General features: G+C 43.5%; 1 protein-coding gene across 11 annotated transcripts in view; it reads left to right on the top strand.

Annotated features, from left to right (window-relative positions):
* LOC106743888 (tensin-1) overlaps positions 1-25,237 on the top strand; it is a 210,094-nt gene that overhangs the window by 130,861 nt on the left and 53,996 nt on the right. For 9 of the 11 annotated variants that reach the window (XM_014618136.1, XM_014618135.1, XM_014618138.1 and 6 more), the window contains one exon: positions 23,552-23,614. In XM_014618136.1, coding sequence (XP_014473622.1) covers positions 23,552-23,614 — 63 coding nt within the window. Of the gene's footprint in view, positions 1-7,655; positions 8,272-22,359; positions 22,567-23,551; positions 23,615-25,237 lie in introns of those variants that run through there. The other 2 variants (XM_014618144.1, XM_014618143.1) reach the window with 2 other exon arrangements.

Raw genomic sequence — 25,237 nt, 5'->3', positions numbered from 1 at the left:
ACACATACACACAATATATGTACCCAGTTGTGATTAATCCGCGGTGCTTTTTACCGGCAATGTGAAGGTACCGGCCGCAGCGAGTTAATTAGCCCTGCCGGGAGTCCCGCGGCGCGGATCGAGAAACGGCCAGTTGATCTTTCGATAATTAACGTCTCAATCGACGGATCTCTCCCGTCGCAATTACCTAGCGCCGAATAAGTCGCGCTGCACTCGACATGCCCCGTCGACTGTACGTAATTCCGCGATGTAACTCGACGATGTAACGGCGCGATAACTGCATGCGCGAGCGCTCTCGTGCTGCGCTCGTAAAAGTCGTCGACTCGCGCCGGAATATAATGGAGCGACGTTTTAACACGACCGGCCGCGACCGGCCGGCTCGTTCGGTCGCGACCTGCACTCATTTTTACCACCGGATATTTGAATTCGCCGTGTTGTGAGTTATGTTCCGCCGGCGCCTGCCGGAAGTTGTTTTGCGTGTCGCGCGTATGTCCTCTCTCCCCGCTACGCGTACCAATAATAAAATTCTCTCTCGGCGGTACGCGATTCTGACTCGGAAGCACAGCGAAATTGGATTTTTACCTCTTCGTAATTGCACCTCTATTGCCCGCAATAGCCGTATGATAACTGAAACATCATTAATTTGGAAGTGCGTGATTTGGAAGTAACGAGGAAGCGCGTTGGATTCGTTTGTCTCTCGCGTGTTTTTGCAGCGGCATTAAAATTCAATATTATAAACAGTATAACGAGAGCCGTGCTTAGTTTGACAGAATTAAAAATTGTAAAGCAACGCGCAGCGGGCATTTTTGGATAATTTCCATGTTATTTGCACGCGGACGAAAACCCTATTCGCTGAGACACCGTGAAAATTCTGTGGAGAACGACGCGAATATTAAACGCACGACGATTAATCTCGCCTCTCGTCCAGCCGGACGTTAATTTTCCATCCGCTTTAACTAAACTTCCATTAAGGGCACTCCCACCCTTCGTAACCGCTCCTTGCGGCATGCATCCGCCAAAAGGGTTTAAGGTTAAGAGGGTCGGCCACTTGAAGAAAAAAAGGGAGAAAAAATAAAAAGAGACACGACGGATCCTTGAGAATCCTGCAGCTGCCAGTCATCATCGGCGCAAGAAACGTTGTACGCGTGTTCCACGTCTAACCGTCCCGATGAAAGGTCGGGAAATAGGATCGGAGGTCGTTAGACCGTTGACAGGATACGGTGCAGTGCATAATGACGCGGCTGAAAACGCAATAGCCTGTTATCTTGCGTGTTTTCGATGATTTTTCTCTCGCTGAAATCCGACGTAGTCCCGTCGATTTTTCTATTTCGCGTGCAAGTAGATGTCCTTGCGTTTCTCTTCTTTTTTCTCGAGCTAACACATATCGTTTTACATATTCATGTTTCTACCGTCGCGTCAATTTGCATATCACAAAAGGTAAAACGTATATCGTACGATGGTTCTATATGGTAAAATTTTTTTACGATTTCTCAATAAAACAGGATCCCATCCATTGTTCGCGAACAAACGAGAAAATTGCTCCGAAGCTTTTATGTTATTTTTAACATGCTTTTAACACACGCATCGTTCATGCAAAGTGTGAAGCGATGTATTTCATATACACAGAAAAATGTGCTAGATTCAAATAAATAATTACTCCAATACTCCTTAGCCAATATTTATTTGAATTAAGTAAATTTTCCTTGAATCATGTAGATATCATTTAATCCGAGTAAAAATTTACTAAGGAGTATTGAAATAATTATTACTGGAATCTAACTTTTTTTCTGTGTACAAAATTGAACATTAACGCGAACGATAAACATTTTACTTCGTTGACTTCGCGAACGATTAACATTTTACTTCGTTGTTTAACATCGCTTGAAAAGTTTATTCACGCTTTTTATTGAGATAGAATCAATATGTTGCGAAACACGATTATCTCGATGAAGCTAGTGTGATTTTCCCATCACATGGGCATGTGCTTGCAGCAAGTCCGCCTTTGTTCAGCTATCTGTAACCCTTTCAGAACGGCCGACGTAATTGAATCTCGCACATAGGGAATAATAATGACGTAAACTTCCGCTAAAATGGTGATAGAGCTTTATGTCGCCGCGCGCTACGGTTTATTTCACATACGGATTTTACGCGACGGTATATCTCCGGCGTACAAATTTGCGAGGTAAATTCGCGCGAGCTTTCGTTACTACGATTCACTAAGCAATAATTCGGTCGATTGGGATTTCGATAACAACTCCGAATAATAAATAATCAACCGTCATTTGTTGTAAACGTTACACGTGCAAGTTTTATCGCTATTTTACAACCGTGATTCGTTGGATTAACGCGCGATTATAATTTCATTAGGAGCGGTCTCGGGTAACTTCGTTAACGATTCATTTAATCCTTTGTACACAGAGCGAATTGACAATAGGATATTGTTTCGCATCTGCAAAAGATCCACAAAAGGTTGGAACGAAATCGCGCTCCCGTGGAACACGTTACGCCGTATTCGCGTATGAAACTCATCGGCGTAGTTCATTCTCGGCTTAGTGGAACGTTGCAAAGCGACTCGCAATTTGACTCTCTCGAAACTGCCGCCGCGGTCGATGTTTTCCAAACTCTTGTGTTTTTCTTTCCGAGAGAGAGCAGAGTGCCCAGCAACGACATGCGTCCGTAACATCTGCCGCGTACACGCGTAAACGTTGCCGATTTATTTACGGTACTGCGGCAAGGGATTGCGGCGTGCTCCTGGAGTCGATCTTCAACAGGACTAACAGGACAGGAATGCACTTTCGGCACCAGACGCGATCTGGTAGCGCGTGCCGTTTATCGGAAGAGCGACTTTCGGTTAAATTTAGACACTGGCACGGGACGCCCCAAGAGGTCCCCGTTTTATCTCGGGCAATGCTGTAAACCGCATCGTCGCGCCATTATTTTCACGATATTAATCAACATTATCGCGCGATATAATTTCGGCGTCCATAAACGCCGCTCGTCCCCTCCGGCAGTTAACGACCCGCTTCTCGCGCACTCGTAAAACTTATGAGTCAATCTACGACTGTCAAGGTCGGCAACATATGTTGAAAACTCGGTAGGAATTCTAATGCACCTCATCAGTCATGACAAATTGGGGGTGAATCCCGCTGACATGCCAGATGCTTCGGCGGCGCTGAATGTGCTAAACGGATTTATTAGCCGAGCGAGTAAATCTACTAAGTGCCAAGATAAAAGGTCGCGAATCCCTTTCGGTAAACTTTGACCGGAAGCGCGAATTTAATTTTTCGCACGCTACCCCGCGCAAGGTGAAAATAAAAGGAGGCATCTAGCTTGGAACACTCTCGGCAACAAAGCGTAAGGTACATAATGCATAAAAGCGATTTATTCTAGGAGCGCACTTGGCTTTCATAGTTTCCAACAACCGTCAGTTTACGAAGGGGAAGAAAGAGAGAGAGAGAGAGAGAGAGAGTTTCCCTGTGAGTTCCGCGCCGTTTATCAGAGTTTGCATTTTTCCGTACGCCACTGGCGGAGCCCATCCTTTCGGCCGGACGATTTGTCATCGCTCTATATCGCGCCAGCACATATGTATATACGTAGACCCCACTGTCCCGAACCCCCTGTCCCTCTCGTACTTCCACGGCTTCTCCTCTTTGTCCGGTAGCAAATCGTGGCGCTTTAATGGCCGTAGCAATTTTCAACGTCACTTTTATAATTCACAAGAACGTGGAGTAATTGCAATCTATTGAAGAAAATTCCAAAGAGAGAGGGGGGAGGGGGACGAAAGAATTTTCTTTCGCGAGACTAAAATACTTGATCGTCACGACGTTATCATCTCTTTCTCCCCGCGAATGCTCCGATTGTCAGCTCCAATAGTTCGTACTGCTCGAGCTAATCTTCTCCAAAAGCGGAAGGATTTCTAGGCATGCGCCTGCCTACGGATCGGCAGTTCCAACGTCGTCTCCATTTCTCTCAGCAACCTTCTTCCACTTATTCTCATCTCGTCTCTTGCCCGATATCGCTCCGGTAACAATTCGATGCGCCGAAGGGGTGGCTGGCGCGCCGCTCTAAGTGCATCGAAATTTATGAACTGTCTTGCTGCAGCCGGTCCGAGCCTTCGATGCCGCTGAAGGATTAATGCTCCGCTTCTCGCCAGGATTTTATGTCGGAAGCATGAAAAATGTTCCGCCCGCTTTGCTCGCCGGCAACACCATCACCGACACCGCCATGCCCGCCCCCGCACTAACGCTTTAGGCCTTCCGCGAATACCCCGTCGGTGCATGGTGCGGTTTAAAGCGACGACCTTCGCTACAAGAAAGAGAAAGAAAGAGAGAGAGAGAGAGAGAGAGAAAGCGGCTTTAATTGGTTTCGAGCGGTGCGTGAATGCGCACAAACACCGCGCGAGCTCACTTCGAAATTGCTTTCTCGCTTACATTTGCATCCCGAAATTCGGTGCGATTTCTCACCCGACATGGCGGCGTTGGATTTAAATCCACCCGCGGTTGCCACCGCGCGACAGACGCAGACGAGCGTGCGAGCATCCGTAAGCCGCGCTCGGGGATAAATTGTTGGTTAATTAGCGATTAAAGAGTCGGCGAACGAGATTAATGGGCCTCAAGGTACATCGTGCTAAGGCGCTCGCGTTATCTCTGTGACGGTTTGTTGGCGCCATTCAGACATCGCGAAGGAGAGGCATTTTTGCGCAACAGCACGAATTTCAGGGAGATATCTGCCTTCGGAGGAGGGATCCGTTATCTTCAGTCGCGGTGTAATGTACTTCAAGAATGTAATTTGTATCCCGCGTGTATTAGCGATTCACAAAAAAAAAAGGGGATTTTATTATCTCGGAGTAGAAATAACGAAAATATATAGTTTCGTACGGCGCACAATGTATAATACATGGTGAGATCTGCAATTGCTTGAGAGAGAGAGAAAGAGAATTCATCACTCGCCGCTGCGCGATTTATCTCGCGAAGAATGCGCGATTGCAGTTCGCTGTTTCGAAGATAATGAAACAGGCTCGTTAAAAAGTCGTGACTTTTTCGCCCACGCATCGATTACAAGTTGTGTACATGGAAACGGCGAAAAGGGAGGAACAAGAATTTATCGTGCCGGAGTCGCCCACCGGCCACGTAAAAAATGATGCCGCGGACCGCCCACCGGGACGATCTATCGATCGCGAATCTCCGTCGTAATGAAAAGACGCTCCGGATGGCTCTTCGGGGTTCTCCTCGTTCGAAGATCGTCGATCTTCATTGCTGCCACGACGCCGCGCGAGGATCTCTCTCGCGCAAAGGCCTCATTCGTATAATGTACCTCGCATGTTATTGTCGAATGACGTGCGGAAATGAACCTGCAACCTGGCAATGGTTATCGTTGGAAATTCGAACGTATTTTCGTCTTTTTAACCCTCCGAGTGGCAACGCATTTTCACTACCTTCGGAGTGGCGACCAGGCATCATTTGTGTCTTCCACGATTTTTCTCCTCTCGAATTGCTCGAAAAAATCCACGAAAATTGTAAGAACTTCATTTACCCTTCCATTTGAAGACCACATAGTTGTTTTGTCAACAATAAATTGCTAGGTACTTCGTTTTTAATAGTTTCATTTCTTACAATAGCCCGGACATATATGACTCTAATTGCCACTCGGAGGGTTAAGAATCCCTCGAGAGCGTACAGTGTCACCAGTTATATATTATCCAATCATATTAAAAGCTCATAATGAAATTCTAAAGTGGTAAATGCTAATAACAAAAAATTCGAAGTAATTTTAACATTTAATATCACACTTAAGCGACATTCGAATTTTATTCTCAGCGGATGGTCAATAGCTCTTGAAAGTATTAGTTTGATCTATGATATTGCTAAAACTATACCGTGACTGAGATAGAGTTCTATTAATATAGCGCGTGAAATGGCTCGGAACCATCGATCGTTGTTATTGTTCTGACGTCGGCGGTTCCTGTTTCCTGTACCTGTGTAGAAATCACTGCTAATTTTAGGCGATGGAAACGTTAGACTCGTATTTAGTTCGACGAATTTTTGCTCGCTTACCCAATAATGCTACCGTATTCTTGGTGTCACGCACAGAGAAGTGATCGAAAGAAAGTGGAGAAAGTCGTAGCTTAGGTCGTCAGCTTGAAATGAACGTTCGTTTGTGTTAAAATAGGGGGGCGTTATTAACACAAAGTTACTAAAGTAATTGAAACTGTTCTTCTGCGGCATAACGATAAGGTATCTCTCGCTATCGCATTCGTGTATCGCATTATGTCATGCGTCCTTATTAAAGTATTTCGCTACAATTGACCGGAGTAATTAAACCTTTCTGTTCGGGACCATTAATCACGCGTTATCGAGAATCAAATAATAATCGACGACGGCAGCGTGTGTACGACCGGCAATGAAAGTGAGCCCAATGTATTTTCATAAATTAAAGAAGAAGACCATTGATCAATTGCGCCCAATCAGAATACGATCGTGGATCAAGGACGACGATGACACAACGGGATCGAGGGAACGCGCGGATCGAGACAAATGATCCGTCTCCACGAACCGGTTCAGGCGGCAAAAGTGACGGAGCGTCTGGGACCGAAACTATATCGATAATCTATCGAGATACAGTAAAAAATAATAATTTAAAGCTGCTCCGCCGATGCTAGCAAAATAAATTCGCCCTGCGTCGCAGCCCGAATAAGATCGATCAGCCCTCTGACGAGCCATTGTCGAATCTAATGAAATTTAATTTAATAAACATGACTATGAATAACTCATAAATGAAACGGAGGATCGGTCCCGCACATCTTAACGAGATTGCACCATATAATACGCTGTGATAACATATTAATTAATTTCTTATATCTCTCTTTCTCTCTCTCTCTATTGTTGCGCGTCTCGAAGTGTTTATTCACCGGTAAACTCGAGATCGTGAAATTCGCGCATCTAATTTCCCCATCTTAAGCCTGTCGCTATAACGCCCCATTCATTATAATATTCATTACGACACTCCTCCATTTTCTTCCCAGAATCCACCGCACACGGTTTTAATCTTGTTGTTTATATATTCGTACCAAATTAAAATTTGGAGGAGCGTGTTTCGTTCCTCTGTATGCACGCATGCTATCTCGCGCACGGGGATTTTCCAATTTCCGTTTTTTACACAGAAAGAGCATTCCAGTTTGAAACCCGTGACTACAGCAAAGAGAGCGAGAGAGGAGGGGAAAAAGATTTTGGCAGAATCGCAGTATGCGACCTGGATTCTTCGGAAAATGTATCGTTTCCATGCACGCGCACTCTATGTAAAATGTCACTCGAACTCCTGCCCTCCGGCCGGTCGCCGATTTAATCTCGACACCGCGAGAAGCAGTCGAAAAATTTCAATCAGCCCGCGCGACTTTCCCGACACGAACGCGCGATATCGCGTGTGGCGCGCATCGCTGGAAGACGCGAGCTGTCAGAGCATCGACAGCGATAATTGAAAAAGCTGAGAACTGTCAGATGAGAAGGATGCCGATGGAGCACGCGGAGGAAAGCAACGGCGAGGGACACGACGAGCGAGCCGGGGCATAACGCATGCGCTCTTCGTGTGCCTAGGCCTATCGCTGTATGTGCTATCCGTGCGTGCTCCGAAACGCGCGAGCGCTCCATTCGAGCTCCGTCGGCTTTTGCCGTCGAACGTGTCGCCGCGTCCTTCCGGGGCCGTCTTGCCAACAGCGTGCAAGACCCGAAATCCGTTTTTTCTTTTCATTTTGTGGACCTCTTCGCATGACCGTGACGAATTACATTTCGGAATTCCAAATTAAAATCAAATTAAAATTACAATTGCAATTTATCCATAATCGTTCCGATAATTAATTCCACGATCGAGACGAGCGATTAACTTCGATGTAGTTCTGCGGGTGGAGGGAAGGAAATTAGGCCTAATTTAAAAGAAGTTAAGGGAGATCGTTTGTGACGTCGAGGAGTGATATCCGATTAGCCGGGGCAGCCGCGGGATGCTGGCGCAACGCGCGCGGAGGACTTCCGGGGTGTTTGAAGTGCGATCGACGAGTCGGTCGATGGATCGCCGGTGGAAAAGTGCGCTGTGTATCGGTCAGATGTGGCGTTAAGCCACGGGGTCGTTGCGCTTAGTGCGAAGATAGTCGGCGGCCGATACATTTGTCTTCTTCTCTATCTTTTTTTCCTTTCCCGTTGAGGCTGACAGCCGGCCGACAAGATGCTGTCGACGGTCCAGTGTCACGGCGATGTACATCGGAATTATCACGTCGTTTATACGGTGAGTCTCCGAAGCCGACGATCGAGATCGTCGTTTGCTCTTCGCCGTCGAATGATTTATCTTGAGAGCCAATAATCCCCCGATGACGGCCATATAGAATTTCGTAATGATAACGCAACGCGTTACTCAAATGAGTTTAATGAAAACAAATTTGCACCCCACAAATTTGCAATTCCGCAGATTATATACTGTGTACTATAAAATTACTGATAAGAGTGAATTAATTGAAGCGAGATACGTTGTACTCATAAAAATTACGTTATCAATACTGCAAGTCGCGTTTCGATAACATCTCCAACATTCCAAATCGAGATCCATATTTAACTTTCATAACGCGCATTTCGGAGCGTCGGCCGGTATCAATTCGTAATATCATTTTAATATACTGTGTAGAGATTCGATGAGGTGAACGATTACGCAGTTTGACATTTATGCTGCAAATGTACTTTTGAAAACGAGTAATTTGAGGGAATGAAAAGCAGTGGCTCTCGTGTAAAAGCATTACGGTCGTAAAAATAGATAAGCTAATGAGGAATGTAGCGGCAGGGTATAATCTGTAATCGAGGGGAATATTCGAGGAGATAATGGCGATGATGTAAGGTAATGGCGACGGTGTAATGTTATTCCGAGAAGTTCTTACGTCGTGTAACGCGCTTGAAATAGGAATTGCTTCGATGAAAATTCATGACACACTCGCGCGCTGACCGCAGGGAGCCTCGTGAAATATCAAGAACGCTATAAATCCCAAGGCGCCGGAGATTTTTGTGAACATCGCTGAATCGATAATAACTTCTCCGCTCATTCATAAGACGCCGGTTTGTCTTCGCGTTACGTCGATTGTGCGCGGAAATCCCGGCGAAAATTCAGGATCTGTGGGGAAAATGGAAGAAGCTTGTCGATATAAAATTGCGTTTTAGTAGAAAAAGGTCAATAGGAATCAGAACGCAGGCGTAAATGCGCATGAATGTCCGTCAGCTATTATCTAACTGAAAATGTCAAATATTCCGAACCACTTTAGACCATTTCAATTGACGCAACTTTCGAAAAGGTCAAAATTTCATTTTCGAGCGCAACCGAGAGTGGATTTCTCTTTGACGACCATTATTGATATCACATTTTTAAAGCAACATTCGAATTATTGTGTAAAATGTTAAACAATTCGCGCGACTCGATTCTGATATAATTTAAAATGAACTTTAGCCCTCCATAAATTTAGATTGGGACTTTTAATTGTGAATTTAGATTGCGAATTAATTGTGCGTAGCAAAACACTGCGAGAAGAATGGTTATCTGCCGTCAAATTTTCATTAAGTAAAGCGGTTTCGTAGTCATTAGCAGATTTTCATTAAAATGTGATACAGCGAGGGGAATTTTTTGTTTCAACAAAACCAGTTCAATTTTCGGGAACGTGAAAATCGCGGGATTTGTTCTCTCTTACACCAAATTTTTCCTCATCGTCACAATAAAGCGCGAAATGATATCGCTGATATCGAGAGCGGATGGTTATATCGCGGATGTTCAACGCGCGGTAATCCCGGCAGACTTAAAACGAGCTCTCCTAAACTACTTTTCAAATCCTGTTTATATTCGTCGGATAAGTATCGAACACATATCGCGACCTCACGACGTCTTACGTCACCTATCTATTCTGGTTCGACTTTATCGCCGGCGCGGCGAACGCGTTTACCCTGGCGTCATGCGGAATTTTAAGACGGCATTTCCATAGACTTGTGGAAAATATGTAGAAACGATCGCCGCCCGGGTATCGGATAAGAGTCTCGATATCCAGTCCAAAGATAACCACGTTCATCCCCTCTTGGCTTTATTTCCTAAGGGCAGTCGTTTCATTCCTGCTTTTATCCCCCGGTGATGGAGGTCTAAAGCAAAGAGTACTCAACACAAAATATATTGTTTGATGAAGATTTTATCAAATTATTTTATATTTTACATACCTTAGAGAGTAATACAAAGAATAATTCGTGTGAGCATTTCGAGAAGTATCTCAAATGAAAGATGTATTACCACAGAATGTCAACTCCCCGTTAAATTCTTGTTAAATCATGTTAAATTAATAATTCATATTACGCGCGTACATTGAATTAATATAACTTTATCCTTTACTTAAATTAAAAATCCATCCCGCGTATACGTTCGTCGCTAACATGTGGGGCGATTAAAGTTCACCAGCGATTTGTAGCTGCTCTTTATGCATCTATGCAAAGGAAAACGCGAAGAAAGCGAGCGAGTGAGTCCGATAGAGCTCGCGATTTAAATAATCTCTCCAGTTCTTTTCAAATCGTCTGGCAAATTGCGAACTAAAATATTCCGATCAATCAGCCGGCATCCGGCGATAGCGCCGACATCCTCGACATTGATTTATGAAACCCGTATCGCCATTTGTGCTAACAACAATGCGTCGGTCGCAAGGGATTCGCGCTTTGTTTTCCTTTGCGTCGTCATGTCGTCGTTACGCAGAAATGTACAGGGGTCTATTGGAAATCCGGATTAGATCATACATGAATTGGCGGCCATCTGGCTTACAGTCGCTGATCAGCTTGTGCCACAAACAAATGTTCGTGCAAAATATCTCGATGACAAGAAGGCATAAGAATGTCGAAAGAGAAAAAGAAATAAACTGCTGAAAACAAATAAAAAGAAATAAATTAATGTGTGGTAAGATAATAAATATTGATCAGACAAAATAAGTGAGAAAGCAGATACGCACACGTTTTACGTACTCTTTATCGTTCCTTCTTATTATTATATGTTGCTTTTGTATCTTATTTTTATACGTTGCTGTTTTCCCGGCTTCAATTTGCCATCTTCAATATTTTGAAATTGCTAAACGCTTCGCGATTGGCACTTAAATGAGTCACTTCGCTCGAAACAGCTTGACGGAAATGATCCGACTCGCTCAAGGTGCGTCAAATGATTTAAGTTTCCGCCTAACACGTGAAACAACATAAGCGAACGCTCGAGAACCCTCGAGGAAAGTTCACAGGACTAAGGGTGGTTTCGTGGGCGGGGAGAGGATGCAAAATCGTTAAAGCATGTTGCTAGGAATTCTTCGGGATACTCTTTGACCTATTTGATACATTATGTAGGTGTAACCTGTAACGTAATACGTAGCTGTTAACGATTGCAACCCTTAGTCTTTAATTTGCAATTTGATACCGGCTATTTTATTTTCAAGTTTTATTTCAGTGCATTTTATAATACTGAAACGGTTTTCCAAAAGAAAATTACTTCTGCAATAAAAAGTATCTCAAATGTATATTCAGCTCTCTCTCTCTCTCTCTCTCTCTCTCTCTTTTATATATATATATTTACAAATATAGAAATATATTCATATTTATGTCTTCGAAATTCGGAAAATTTCAGCGTTCGCGAACTTTTTATCTCTAAACCATTTCCGTCATTATATCGAGTAATATTTAACAATGCGTACATTATTATTACGTGTGTTATCATTCCGTGCGTTATTAATCGCGTTTTATCGCATAACGAACAAGAGCTCGCAGTTTCTTCCATATGTATTATTACAGGTGTTAATGATTGTTACGTCAATTGGCGAGAATGCAATCGCGATAGGACGAGAAACAGCGATGAACGAACGAATGAACGAGTGAACGAACGAACGAACGAATGAACGAAGGCAGCGGCGGGTGTACGCGTGCTGAACTGGTTTCCCGACGATGCACTTTGATTCGTCTGTTATGCACAGTAATTGGCTACGACATTAGGCCCTTTACACGCCCCGCCGAACAAATGGAGGCAAATCGCGGGCGACGTTCTTGCATGGAGTTCTCCCTCGTGTTGGAGCATCAATTAGCGGCCCGACGACAAGTTTCTCGCTCGCAAATAAACGTTCTCTCGGTGGTGCTCTGCGCGTGTTTCGTATGATTCTCGATAAAACGATCAGATATCGACAGTGTCCCGCGAATGTTGCTTTCGATCGCCCGAGACGATGTCGAGGACGACGAAAAATAAAAATAGGAGCGTTTCTTTTTTCTCAACGTCTGTAAATCGTCGATCTAGATCGACATACGAATTCCTATCGTAAAATATTAATGCATCCGCTCTCCACTAGGCTCGATTTATTCAACCTTATGAATTATTAATTCACACGGCCTTTCGAAAAAAAGAAATTCAAATTGTAATATAAATAAATTTAATAACGTCGTCGAACTTTCCACACAGGATACACGATAAGATTCGCTGATTTGGTAATCTCGAAAGTAAAATAAAATTCAGCTATCTTGAAAATGATGTGAGGAGAATCTCACTGAAAACGGCATCTCCACGTTATTATAAAAACCCAACGCCTCATGTTCGTTCGTAAGTCTTCATTATTGGACGTGAAAGTGTCTGCTGTTAATGCCAACGTCCTGTTTGCTGGGTGGTCAGTGAATTCTCTGAAAGCAAGTTGTCGTTAACGCGAACATTCCGGCCACACGTGAACGAAATACGCGAACGCATCTCGTAAACAGTTCGTGATTCAATTCTGCTATCGCTGCATCCATCTGCAAGGCGTTCTCCGTGCAATACGAGGATTTTGATGTGACAAGCAACATTCAGTCTCGATCTCCGCAAGAGAACAAGGAAATGTTCATTATGCCTAACACGTTAAAATGTAGAATTAAATTTATCGCGAAATATATTGACGGCAAATCAAACATAATTTAAGTTCTCTCTTTTTATTGAATGGCGAAATTAAAAATTGTTTCACAGTTTGAAATCTGGAAACGTATCATACCATTTTCTGAATTTTCTTAAATTGAATACGAATCATAGAATGATCTGCCCGTTAAAAATTTACGAGAAACGTTTGTGTGCTTTCTGAAGCATGAAATAGCTCTAAATGGGACGATTGAGTCCCCCTGCTTTTAATTTCGCTCGAAGATTAGAAAATTACTCGATAACGCGCGTGATCGTGCATTTGAGTCGGCGTAAGTAGTCAGGACGATTTCGTGTTCGTCCTTTCCTGTGCTACCGCACGCGACGCGAACGATTTACCGTTGCGAATGTAGAAGGTTTTCGATAGCTGGCGTGAATCCAAAATCCGAATTGAGCATGCGATCTAGAACGAGCGAGCGGCAGCTTGCGGTTAAGACTACGAAATTTCCGGTGATCGTGTTCCTGTTCCTGCATAGTGATCTACGTTAGAAATAAAAATCTCAAGAGAAAAGAAAGATGTATCAAAAAAAGAAAGTGTATCAAGACTGTCATTAAATTTTAATTAATCACGCCCGCAAAACCTCAAAGGGATTTTCGTGAAATAATCGAAGAAAGTTAATTACTTTTTCTATTCAATCATCCATATCGACGTAATATATCAAATTAAACTAAACGTTACACACAAATTTCATCCAATTCGCGAATTATTTATTGCGCGCTAATAATGCAATCTATCAGTGAATCGTTTCAAGTGAAGTAAAATGAAGATAAGTAAATCTCCATGAGATACATTTTTAAATTAAAATATCTCCCCTATCGGCCTACGTAGCGTAACGATTTGTCTTCATCGATCTTGCGATCTCTATCTAAACCACCACGGACGATTTCACTGCGATTGGGAAACAAATAGGGACGAACCAGCTCGAAATTACGGTGCTCCGTCTACGATTCGAAACATGAAAGGATTAAACCGACGTGCTAGCATGATCGGGTCAAGGGCCAACGATAAAAGCGAGTCGGAGATAAGCGCCGGGCTCCTTTCGACGGCACACTCTTCACGATCGCTATCGTCCCTCTTAGTCTCAGTTACGCCGTATTTACGGCGAAGCTGTATCATTGAAAAGCCATCGAAGTCGCGAGGGGAAGTTACGACGGATGACGACGGATGGCGAAAAAGTTACGGCCCGGTAGAAACGGGGAGGAGATGGACAATAAACCGATACCCTCCGGCGCTCTTTGCCGGCGCCTCACATGTACGCGTATTTATATCGATGATCGCGAAAGGCGTCACTTCCTGTGAGATCATTTGCGGATCTTACGCCGCGAAGAGGAAACGAAAGAGAGAGAGAAAGAGAGAGAAAAGGGGAGGTGTGTATTTCCAGAGAACACCGCGCCGCGAACAAGAACTCGGCTGTTACGTAATCGTCATTAAGACAAGTGCCATAAAGCCGTCATTAAGAGAGACAATACAACGAGCCCATATCTGCATATGCATAGCCGCGTTTGCGTCTTACGAGCGACTTTTCCGGTGAAGTCAAGGCTGTGACTAACATCACAGAGGTCGTCTGGTTCTTGGTGTTAAGCGGCAGACGGGGGCACCCGGCATCGATAAATCGATACTCAGACTTTGCGAAAACTGAACGCACCGGCGTATATTCCAAAAGCGCGAGAGCGCTATCTGGGAAATTGGAAAACTTCAGTCATCCACGTCACACGGGATGACCTCGGCTTTCCGTCCGTTCTGACAACACTTGGCTGAAGTATCTCCAGCGCGGATCGTATGTGTGTATGCATGTGGGAGTGTTTCGTTTATATTAAAATTCAACGCCGCGCGTCCTTTCTGTGTTCGGAGGCTTGTAATAGCTTAGAAGAAGACGCTTTATCCCCAACGAAAATCCAATGGAGGCGCGTCCCTTCTCATAACTTTTAAGTATTCGACGATACTTCCTCTCTTTGGAAGACTCAAATTAAACCTATCAAAGCAAATCGGCGATGAGATTTTCGTGATATATTCGCGACACATCTCGTCAGTTGGATTGGCGTCGTTCGGCGCGAAACGAATATAGTGGAAACGTACTCTCCGTGTTCCGAAACTTCGTTATTTTTGCCATTAGAGATCAGTGATAGATAGATCATGGAATTCACGTCGGATGAAAGACCCGAGTCGGATGAAAAACCCCTCGAAATTTTAATGCTACTTTGGCACTCTTGAGGAGAGTTTTCGCCTACTTAGATGACTTATAGGCTAATAAAAATCTACTTTGACGATATTGACATATATTAACTTCTCTCTTGAATATTTAATTTGACTTCCGAGTTAGTGCCGCGTCCTTCATGGATTTGTTTCCGACGTTTCTTGAATATTCCAATTCACTTCTTCAGATTGTCCCTCACCTTGAAGAAGTAAGCTGGAATGTTCACGAAATGTCGAAAACAAATCTATGAAAGACGCGGCGCTAACTCGGAAACCAATTTAAGTATTTATTCACCCTGCAAAAGCCCAAAATATCAGATTAAATTTTCTCTTGAACCTTCAGTTTAACAGATTTAACTTTAATGTCATTTTGAACGACCTATTTTGACGCTGAAACGACGAGAACGGAAATTTAAGACATCATAAAATTCGAAGTAAGAGTAAATTATATGATTAAAATTGAAATTGAACATAAAAGTGCCATAGTTAATACCAACGTCTTCTCTCTTATTTTGCAACCTTAGCTTCTACTGTATCGTAGAATTAAAGATTCAACATAGGGCCAACATTTCAACTCAGCAGACTCTCCCGTCGTCATTTCTCGATCTTGTTAGCGGTCTCGCAGCGGCACTTACCACTGAACTATTTACTGTCGATAAGCAAGCATCACGGATCATTTGCATAGAAACACAGAGGCGAAATGCTTGCCGCGCAGAATTCACATTCCACGCCTCTAATCGACATTTTGCCGCACACATCCGCTAATATAATACGGCGTGACTACGAAACGCTATTGTCGTTCCGGTTCTTTCCTCATTCTGCGTCACGATGCATTCGCTGGAAAGCTATCCGGAATCTGGACTTGCTCCCCGCGTTCCAAATTGATCGAGCTCGATACGACAGTCGATCGTGACGTTCGATTGTGAGAGACGTAAGTCAATTAAATGCGGATTAGCCAATCGTGCGGCAGCTCTCCGATCGATCAGCGGTCGACTCGCCCTTTCGAACGAACGTCATACCGATCGCCGCATTCTAGACTAACGCACCGTCTAATCGCCGCGCATCAAGCCGGATTTATTGTCGACGTCGTTGAAAATAATTACTGCACGAAGGGAAAAATTTGGTTGAATTAACTTGGTAACGAAGGAACCGAACGCGTTTTAATTGCCCGAAAAAAAAAATTGATTTTGTTGCCGCAGTTAATCATGGTTTAGCTGAAAATGTTTCGCTGCTGTGTGCGTGGAAAATATTGTAAAAATTACCTCAAAATTTCTTTATGTTAGACTATACTAGAGTTATTAGAGAAATTATGATGTGTGTTGTAATCTTTAATAATGTATTTCATTGTACACATTATTATAGATTACATCACACATAGTAATTTCAGGCATAATTTCGGTATGGTGCAACATTACAAAATTTGGTGTAATTTTTACTGCAATATTTTCTCCGTGTAGCTAAAAATTTGCTGCTGTAACTAAAACTTTAGTTACTATCGCTAAATATATAAGTCCCATATCTAATATATATCTACTATAGTTTGTAGGTGTGCCCATATGTTGCAACAGAGATTTAGCTAGTATATGGATACTTACAGAAGTTTAGCTACAGTAGATATATATTAACTATAGCACCTGTACACCTAGCCACAGTAACTAAAGTTTTAGTTACAGCAGCCAAAATATTGTCAGTTAAACCATGATTAACAGCGCTGGCAAAATCTTTTTTCTGTGCGTGAAGGAAAGCAGAATTTTTGGCTCCAAGAACCAAATTTCGTTCATAAGGAGAAATTCTATTTCCTTTAACCCAAAATCGCGTTTGGTTCAATCATCGTCACGTGAAATTTAACCAATTTTTTTCCGCGTGTCTTCCGGTGAGATCGAAGCCGGCACTGCGATTTCCACGAGTACGCACGCGGCAGTGTTTGGTGCCTGAAAATCTCCAGCGCGAATCGTTCGAGTATTATTAGCTTCTTCCTGTGCCGAATTATTTCGGCCTTTCATCACGTTAGCATTATCAGTCTCGATCGATTTGACCGGGATTAGCGAAATGTCATGTTCAATGTGCGCGTGTGATCACGGGGAATGTTTCCGTGAACTCCCCTCGCCAGCCTCGGCGTTCCTCGTCAGCGTGGCACGCTGCTGTCGGAGAGTTTTACGCGGCAAGAAATTCAATTAACGAGATATCTAAATTTCGCACGCAAAACAAAGCCAATACGTCAAGAATCCCTTGAGCGAAAATTGATTTCAACGCACGGCGAATATATCCTCGGATTATTTTAAATCGCGCTGCTCCGCCGCGGCTTGTCTCGGGAATGTCTAGTTATGCAAAGGAGGTATCCTCGAAAGAGTTAATATTGCGAAATTTCACATGTGTCTCTTTTTGTTAACTCACGCTTTAGTATCCGAGTGTTGCAACGCGCGTCGTGCGTTACTTAGCTTGCACGCTTTGCAGCAGGGGATAAATTTCGAGATTCGTTCGGATTATTGTGAGAAACGGCACAAGTGCCGGTCATAATCCCATTTAACGATTATGCCCATCGCACGAGCAGCTAGGTCGTGCCTTTTTCCCTTGAACGATAACGTTTCCGATCAGACGCACTCGTGAGTGCATTAATTTGACGATTCGCTCGGCGGAAATGCAAAATGTATTTTATAAATGTAACCGACTCAGACTCGCCTCGACCAGTTTCAGCTCGTCGGGCCGCATTATTATCGTGTATATATTTTAGCAATCGCCCACACAATATTACTTAAATTTACGCGATATATTGAATTGCTAAATGCCGAATATCGCGTGAATTCATAAATTTGCGTAATTACGCGTGTAAATTCGTTTCATGTAGGATTACCAGCGAGCCGTAGCTGTACGGTAGCGCGTTTGGTAGCTCTTCGTGAGTCCGAAAATAATATACTTTGTAGCGCGCCTCGATATTCCGCTATTTATGAATGTGATTTTTAAGAGATGGTATTCCTTGAGCCGCCGCCTTTCTACGGAGGATGCCGCGCTTTCCGTGCATTTTTATGCGGCGGATTTAGTAATCGCACGGTTTTCGCAATCCAGACGGAATCTGGACTCGGAGACAGAAGCGACCGCCGATATATTCCACCTGCGATCTGCTGCCAAGGACATCCTTGTGTTTATCCGGTTACCTAGTCCTGGCAAAACGTGTTTCACCTACGAAAGCCTATCGGATCTGTTGTTGACGTGATTTATCCTGTCATAAAATGTCGTTGGTGTATCTCTCTCTCTTTTTCTCTGTCGCTCTCCCCCTCTCGCTTGGAAATTAACGCCGGACAAACGAGCTGCCGAGAAACTTTTAAAAGTTCTCCGTGAAAGGTCGATTCTTGTGAAAAAGAGAAAAAAATTCTGGCACGGCAACGTTAAAGAGAAGCATTGACTTATCGCTCCTCTATGTAAATTGTCGCAAAGTAAAATTTAAAATTCAACGTTTCAATCCAGCGTAGCAGCAGAGCCCGTACTGTAGCATCAATAAAAACCTATATCGACTTGTTGCATATTCAATGGTGGTTTTCTGTGTATAATAAAAATTCGAGAAATAATTACTTCTGCTATAGTCTAGTAGAAGTCAGAGAATATTTTTAATTTTCGCGCATACGATGAAAAGCCGAATAAGAAAACCAACATGCGACCTGACTCGCGCGTGCTAATTAACTGTGTAATTACTGTCAAGGTCTGCAAACGAGTTAGATATCAAGTGTAACGGCCGTGGGAGAAAAAAGCGTAGGGGCGCGCGTGAAGTATTGTTGAGATCGATTCTACACGCTATTATAACGTAAAAGCTTTAACGTACTTTAACGTAAAAGCTTGACCTAATTAGATCAGATGGGAGCGGTATGTCAACTATGCGAAATCATTCCGCGCGTGTCACGACACGTTTTCGCAAGGATATTTCGTTTCCTGAAGTAAAAATCGCATTAAACGCCGCGGCGCAAATCTCATTCTCATGCCAGATTGTGAATTAGCAAGTTCAAGCGTGCGCTCGCCCGCTCGCTCTCACGTTACTCGCAAAATTTAGATGTATGTACAAAGTAAATGTCATTGGAGAAATTGCGTGTATATCACAACGTGGCCTAATTGTATTCCGAGGGAGTGGCACACTCGTGACCCACTCGATGGTGCTTTTCCTTATTAGCGATGCTACCGCGCAGACACGTAAGCAGAAACGTGAACTAACGTAACGATCACGTCGTTTGAGAAAGAGTTAAGCTTTGCAAACCGAATATAAGATACTTCTAACTTTTTGTCAGTTAAGATAACAAATAAAATTTCCCCCCCCCCCCNAAAGAAAATGTAATAAAGTAAAATAAAATAAAGAAAAAAAAATCTATATATATATATATATATATAGAATATATATAGATTTTTAGATTTTTTTTTCTTTATTTTATTTTACTTTATTACATTTTCTTTATTCTTCATTATATGAGAAATTGAAAGTTACTATGTTCAGTTTGAAAAGTTCCACAATCTTCTTCAAATAAAGGAAAATGAAATTAAGGATGTATACTGGATATCCAAGATCCAACATGGACAAACTTATTGAGATAGAACGGATTGAGGTGACCAAAAAACCTCTATTGCATCTAGCGACAGATTTAAATTTCGAAATTTAAGGTTCAATATACTGATATCTGTCATGTACTTTGTCTTGTACTATGTATGAGAGCACATACTTGTAGATTAGATCATTCTGAACAAAAAAGTCCCGTATCATTTTACAAATAACCCGCAAACTTTTTGGTTATTAATTAATGAAGCCTCTATATATGGCCATTTTCAATCATTAATAACTCGAAATTTTGCTTATTATTTGCAAAAAACAGGACTTTTTTGTTCACCTTTTACGCCCTTACGAAGTTTGTCCCTATTAATCTGGGACATTCTGTATATATATATATATATGTATAGATAGAGAGGGGGGAGCATTACTTTCTCATCTTCTGTAAGGAAATTTCACCCATTATTTTAATTGAAACAAAAAAGTCGTACTAATTATTCGTAGAAGAAATTAAACAAACGAGATATCACCGGGACAACACAAAGCTCCAAGGCCATTTCTGAAGCGCTCGCGTAACTATCGGCACGTCGCCGCCTACATTAGGATGTGAACGGCGGCCCAAACGTTAAGACAAATACCGCAGCCCGCATCATCAAAGTCTCATTTGGACGTCCAGCTGAAAACCACCAGCAACCACCCGCAGCCGGCTTCGCTCCCGGCCGAGGGGAAATTTCGAGGAGAGCCGTTTGCTGAGATAAATTCCACACGAGGCGACGTGGCCTAATTATATTTCAAGGGAGTGGCGCTTCAGCCACTCGAAGGTGTCCTTATACCCTCGCCGGCTTGCGCGGCTCACCGGAAGCTCTCGCGCGCTCGCGGCGAAGATCCTGCTCGCGCGGCGCAGGATCGGGCCTGCGTGTAACGCCGTAACGCCGTCTACGGCGTCGCCATGGTTACGTGTCGAGTTCTCTCACCCCGTGCCACCCCGCCGTGAACCATCCCGGCCGCCGGGGGAGAGAGAGATGCAGGCCTTCAACCCTCTGTACCCGCAGCGCCGGGGCGGCTCCCGTGCGGCGCAGACGTTCGCTCCGGTTGACCCAGGTCGCGTGATCTCGCTGCGTGAAATCCTATCTCGATCTCGTTTTAAACACGTCGTCATCGTGCCTCTCGACGTCGATAACTCCGCTCGAGAAGAGAGCCGCGAACGATAGTCGATCGAGCCGAGCCGCGAGAGGTGGCTCGCCTGTGTGAGGTAGGCTCGATGAATCGAGCGTGACTACGGGAGAGGGTGCGTACCTTGAAACACGAGTGACCTTGAGCGCACACCTGCAAACCGGAGCCGCGGCAGGTGGATTGATTGGCGCTCGAGAGGGTGAGATCGCGGGAGCGGATCATGCGGCGTGGTTGCGTGCGGCGCTTTGAAGGTTATCTGCGACGCGTCGTCGTGGCAAGTGCGTTTCACGGTTGCTGTTTGTTTGTTCGAGTATCGGGCCGATAAGCGCGATTCAAGTAGGGAATATCGTGAGGCATAGAGGTGCGATGAAATTCGCGATAAGGGAGAGGAAAAAGCAATATGCGAATGTTTGCCGAGGTGAGTGACGATGCAACCGGGAAGCGGAAGCTGGAGGCCGGATGTGCGAGAACTGAGACAAGGAAGAAAAATCCGCGTTCTACGTTAACGTCGAAATTGATACATAATAATATATTCACAGATCTCTAAAAAAATATATATATATTTGTTATATATATTGCACTGTTATATAATCTTGTACGACAGAGAGAAAGAGAAGGAGATAGATCCACGATAAGAAATCTCTTGAAAAGTTTTCGAGGCTCAATGGCAAACTTCCTTACTACGTTAAGTACAATTCGTAGTGGACGAAAATTCCATCTGCTCGACGCATATACGTATATACGAACTATATGCGATACACGATAGGAAAATGCTCAAATAGCTCAAATAAAAGTTCGATAACGATAATACTATCCGATCTCGATGCAATAAGGGTCGAGTGTTTCGGCTCACCCGCGGCGACGAGAGGAGGGAATTGCGTTTTCACGATACTTGACCCGGGCGCAACGTATCGATGATCCGCGTATCGAGGAAACGCATTTGGCAACGCGTCGGGATGTTCGCACTGGGAAAAAGGAGAGAGACGAAGAGGCGGTGCCCGTCGCGAAGCAAGCGTGGCGCGCGTCGCGTCGGCACACGTGGCTACAGACGTCTGGGATCCTCTATTGCCGGCAATTAAGATTAGAAATCACACGCGAGAGCGGAAAGATCCGCAGCAATAATAAACCGAGCCGGTCGTCCCTTCCCAGCTTTCATTGAATACGGTTCTTTTTTTATGAACGACGGCGACGTTTTCGTGGGGTACGATTTACGATTCCTCGCGCCAGACGTCGCAGACCTCACCGGAATCGGCAGCGTAGTTATTATTTCACTCGGCATGACTGTCGTCCGGATAAGAAAAAGATATTGCGAAAGAAAGATCAAGATGAAGATATTCGAAGAGAGATATTCGAGAGATGCTCGACGAGCCGGTGACTCGTCGGTGATTCGTCGATGATCGATATCGCGTATCGTTCACGTTACTGTCGTCGTGGTCGGTACGTCCGACTGCTTCGACGACGATTCCGTCGATTGTTTAAAGATAATATATGGAAATTGCGAATTGCGTAAAAGCCTGGAATACGATCTTGCGCATCGATGACGAGCTCGAACAGCAACTCGCTCTCACGCGCCTGGCTGCGAGCGAATTGCTGCCGCTGCGGCGACGCTCGGCAGGACACCGCGAACAACAATTTTAAGGGCGAAACGCCGTTGCGGGAGGAGACGGAGACGCTTCTACATCGCATCGCCTTTACCGTCTGGCACACTGCCCTCCATATAGAGAGCGAGGTGCGTCGGAATCGCGCGTGCGTGCACGCAATTAATATGATGTCTTTACACAGTCGTCCCCGATACACCGGAATAAATTGCAAACTTTTTGCAGACGTTTTTACAGCGTTTTGTCTGTAGATTCGCCGACGATATCGTAGTAAAGTGTTCCCTTGGCTAAAATCTAATTGATCGACCACGGGGAGCTGAATATCGTGCGGTTTTACCTTTCGAATGATATTAATCGGAATTCTGTAAATATGGAAGTCTCGATGAAATCGAGTGAGCTTTCAATTTTAGCTTTTTTATGATATCGCCGCGATAGAACGGTTTTCTCTTTAAATCTGGACAGGTTTATTCTTTTTCCTATAACTGCGTGCGTGTGTGGGTGTATGTATACATATACACGTGTGTATGTGTGCGATGTATGCGCAGTATATACAGTACGACCATCCAATATAAAACGTTTAATAGGCTTTGGGTGGTTTGCTTCAATGCCGATGGTGCAACTTGTTTTTTTTTTCATTTCTTTTCACGCGAGTATTGAACGCAGTGCTGCTGTTGCAGCACCTGTCGTTGCATAATTTTTCTCTGGAGCAACAATAGAAACAACTTAGAGCGTATATCATTAATTTCGAAACAATGAACAATAATGTCACCTACCTCTCTTGGGACAACGCCCAAGTAGCGAAGAGAGTAACAGTGTTTTCTACACACCGGAGAGAAAGTTAATAAGACAACCACATTGCTACTTTATTTGAGCGCAAGATAATATTATTACGACATTATTTTACAAAACAATTGGATCTTTTTGTCATTAACGAAGATAATTAGCAAAAATTTTATTGTTAATATTTATGTATTTTAATACTTAACACAAATGGAGCAAAGAGGATCTGCTTTGCATTATTCGCGATTACTTAAATCGTTAGACTCAATTTATCACTATATATTATTCAGCGTATAGAGATGTGGACTAAAAAGTGTTCTTTATTTTTGATTACAGCACAATGGCGGTTACGAGACACAGCCGAAAAATGTCAACAATATCACGAGAAGCAAGCAACCCGTAAGCATTTACATTTATACAGTAAAAAATTTTATGTTAAAAACGGTCCACTGAAATTTTCCGTTGCTGGAACATAGCGAATGTGTTAAAAAGCACACAAATATAATAATAAATAAATGTGCGTAAAATAAATTTGCATAACGTATAAAATAAATATGAGTACTTTTTAACACATATTTGTATATTTTTACATATCCTTCTTGTTAAAATAACTCCAAATTTTAATAGATCGTTTTTAATTTAAAAAAAACTTGACTATGTAGTTTCGATAATCACTTATACGCTATACATGCATTTTCTCTGTGCAGAAAATATTATAATAAAAATTAGTACCAAATTTGAAATGCTGAGATATATCGAAATTACTATGATTTAATATTAAATTATTATAATAATTTTTCGTGATATGTACGCATAATATACGTCACTAAAGATCGCAACACACATAATAATTTCGATAATAAATCCGGTGTATTCCAGCATTACAAACCTTTGTAATAATTTTTACTGCAATAATTTCTCCATGTATCTTAAATAAAAATTACAACGATTTCGCGCCAAAAATAAAACAAGCGAGATTTCGTTACATTTCCTTCCTATTACCACACGGTAGTAAGCCTGGTTGAAAATCGATTGATTGCAGCCCTCAAGATTATGCCGCTCGATGAATGAACGCGCAACCCCTTGGGGAATTTTTTCCTCACGGGTCGAATTAAAGCCGTTCTATACCGTGCCGCGCGATTTATCGGCTTCGATGAGAACTCGCGACCGCCTCTCTAAATATTTGTTATCGATGCAATCTACGCCGCGTATACGTGCGCGTGAGCAATTTATTACACACACGGCCAGAGAAAGCGACCTTTGTCCATTATTTATTTATATCGCGAGAGGACAGAGGCAAGGCTGCGTGTGCATTCGGTATGAAGAATCCGGTCTTGCGTCGTCGTTTGGAATTCGCTTGTCGAACAATGTTCCGTCGTTCATGCTGCACGAAATTATTCCTAACGACTCATCGTTCGCTCGTTCGGATCGAGTAACCTTTCGAAATGCAGAAACTGGAGGACACGTGCGCGACCTTTCCGAAACGCTGAACTCCGGAGAACGCTATCCCCGCATTCAAATGGAAATTCCGTCTCTTTGTGTTACTCCGTTCCGCTTTTATTTTCGTTTTTTTTTTCTTTGTCTCTTCTTTCATTTTTTGTACACCGGAAATTCTACGTCGAGCCGACTCGTTATCCGCGTCGCGACGTTAAAATAATTATCGCCGTGTGCCGGCGATGGGAAGGAGGGGGCGAGGGAGGAAGGGTTCGCCCGTCGACCGCAATTTCGCGTTTCGTACGTGGAATGTAGATTTCTGTAAATGAGCGCGCCGCGAGATTTGATTGTATTGGCGATTTAATCTCGGGGAAATAGCATTAAAACGGCACAGTTAATCGCATGATAGCCATAATTGCGCGGATCAAAATGAGACGCGCGTTACACAAACCGCCACTTATAACGTCGATGGAATAACTTTCTATTAGCGTGCGGCGACGAGGGAATACTAATATCCGACCAGTAATCAGTACGCTAATTACTCTCGTCCACCGCTCTTGCAACCGACCGGTATCCCCCCCCCCCCCC

Source organism: Dinoponera quadriceps, unplaced genomic scaffold (genome assembly GCF_001313825.1).
Source record: "Dinoponera quadriceps isolate SergipeBrazil2010 unplaced genomic scaffold, ASM131382v1 scaffold1070, whole genome shotgun sequence".
Taxonomy (NCBI): Eukaryota; Metazoa; Arthropoda; class Insecta; order Hymenoptera; family Formicidae; genus Dinoponera; species Dinoponera quadriceps.
This window is presented reverse-complemented; position numbering and strand designations above follow the sequence as displayed.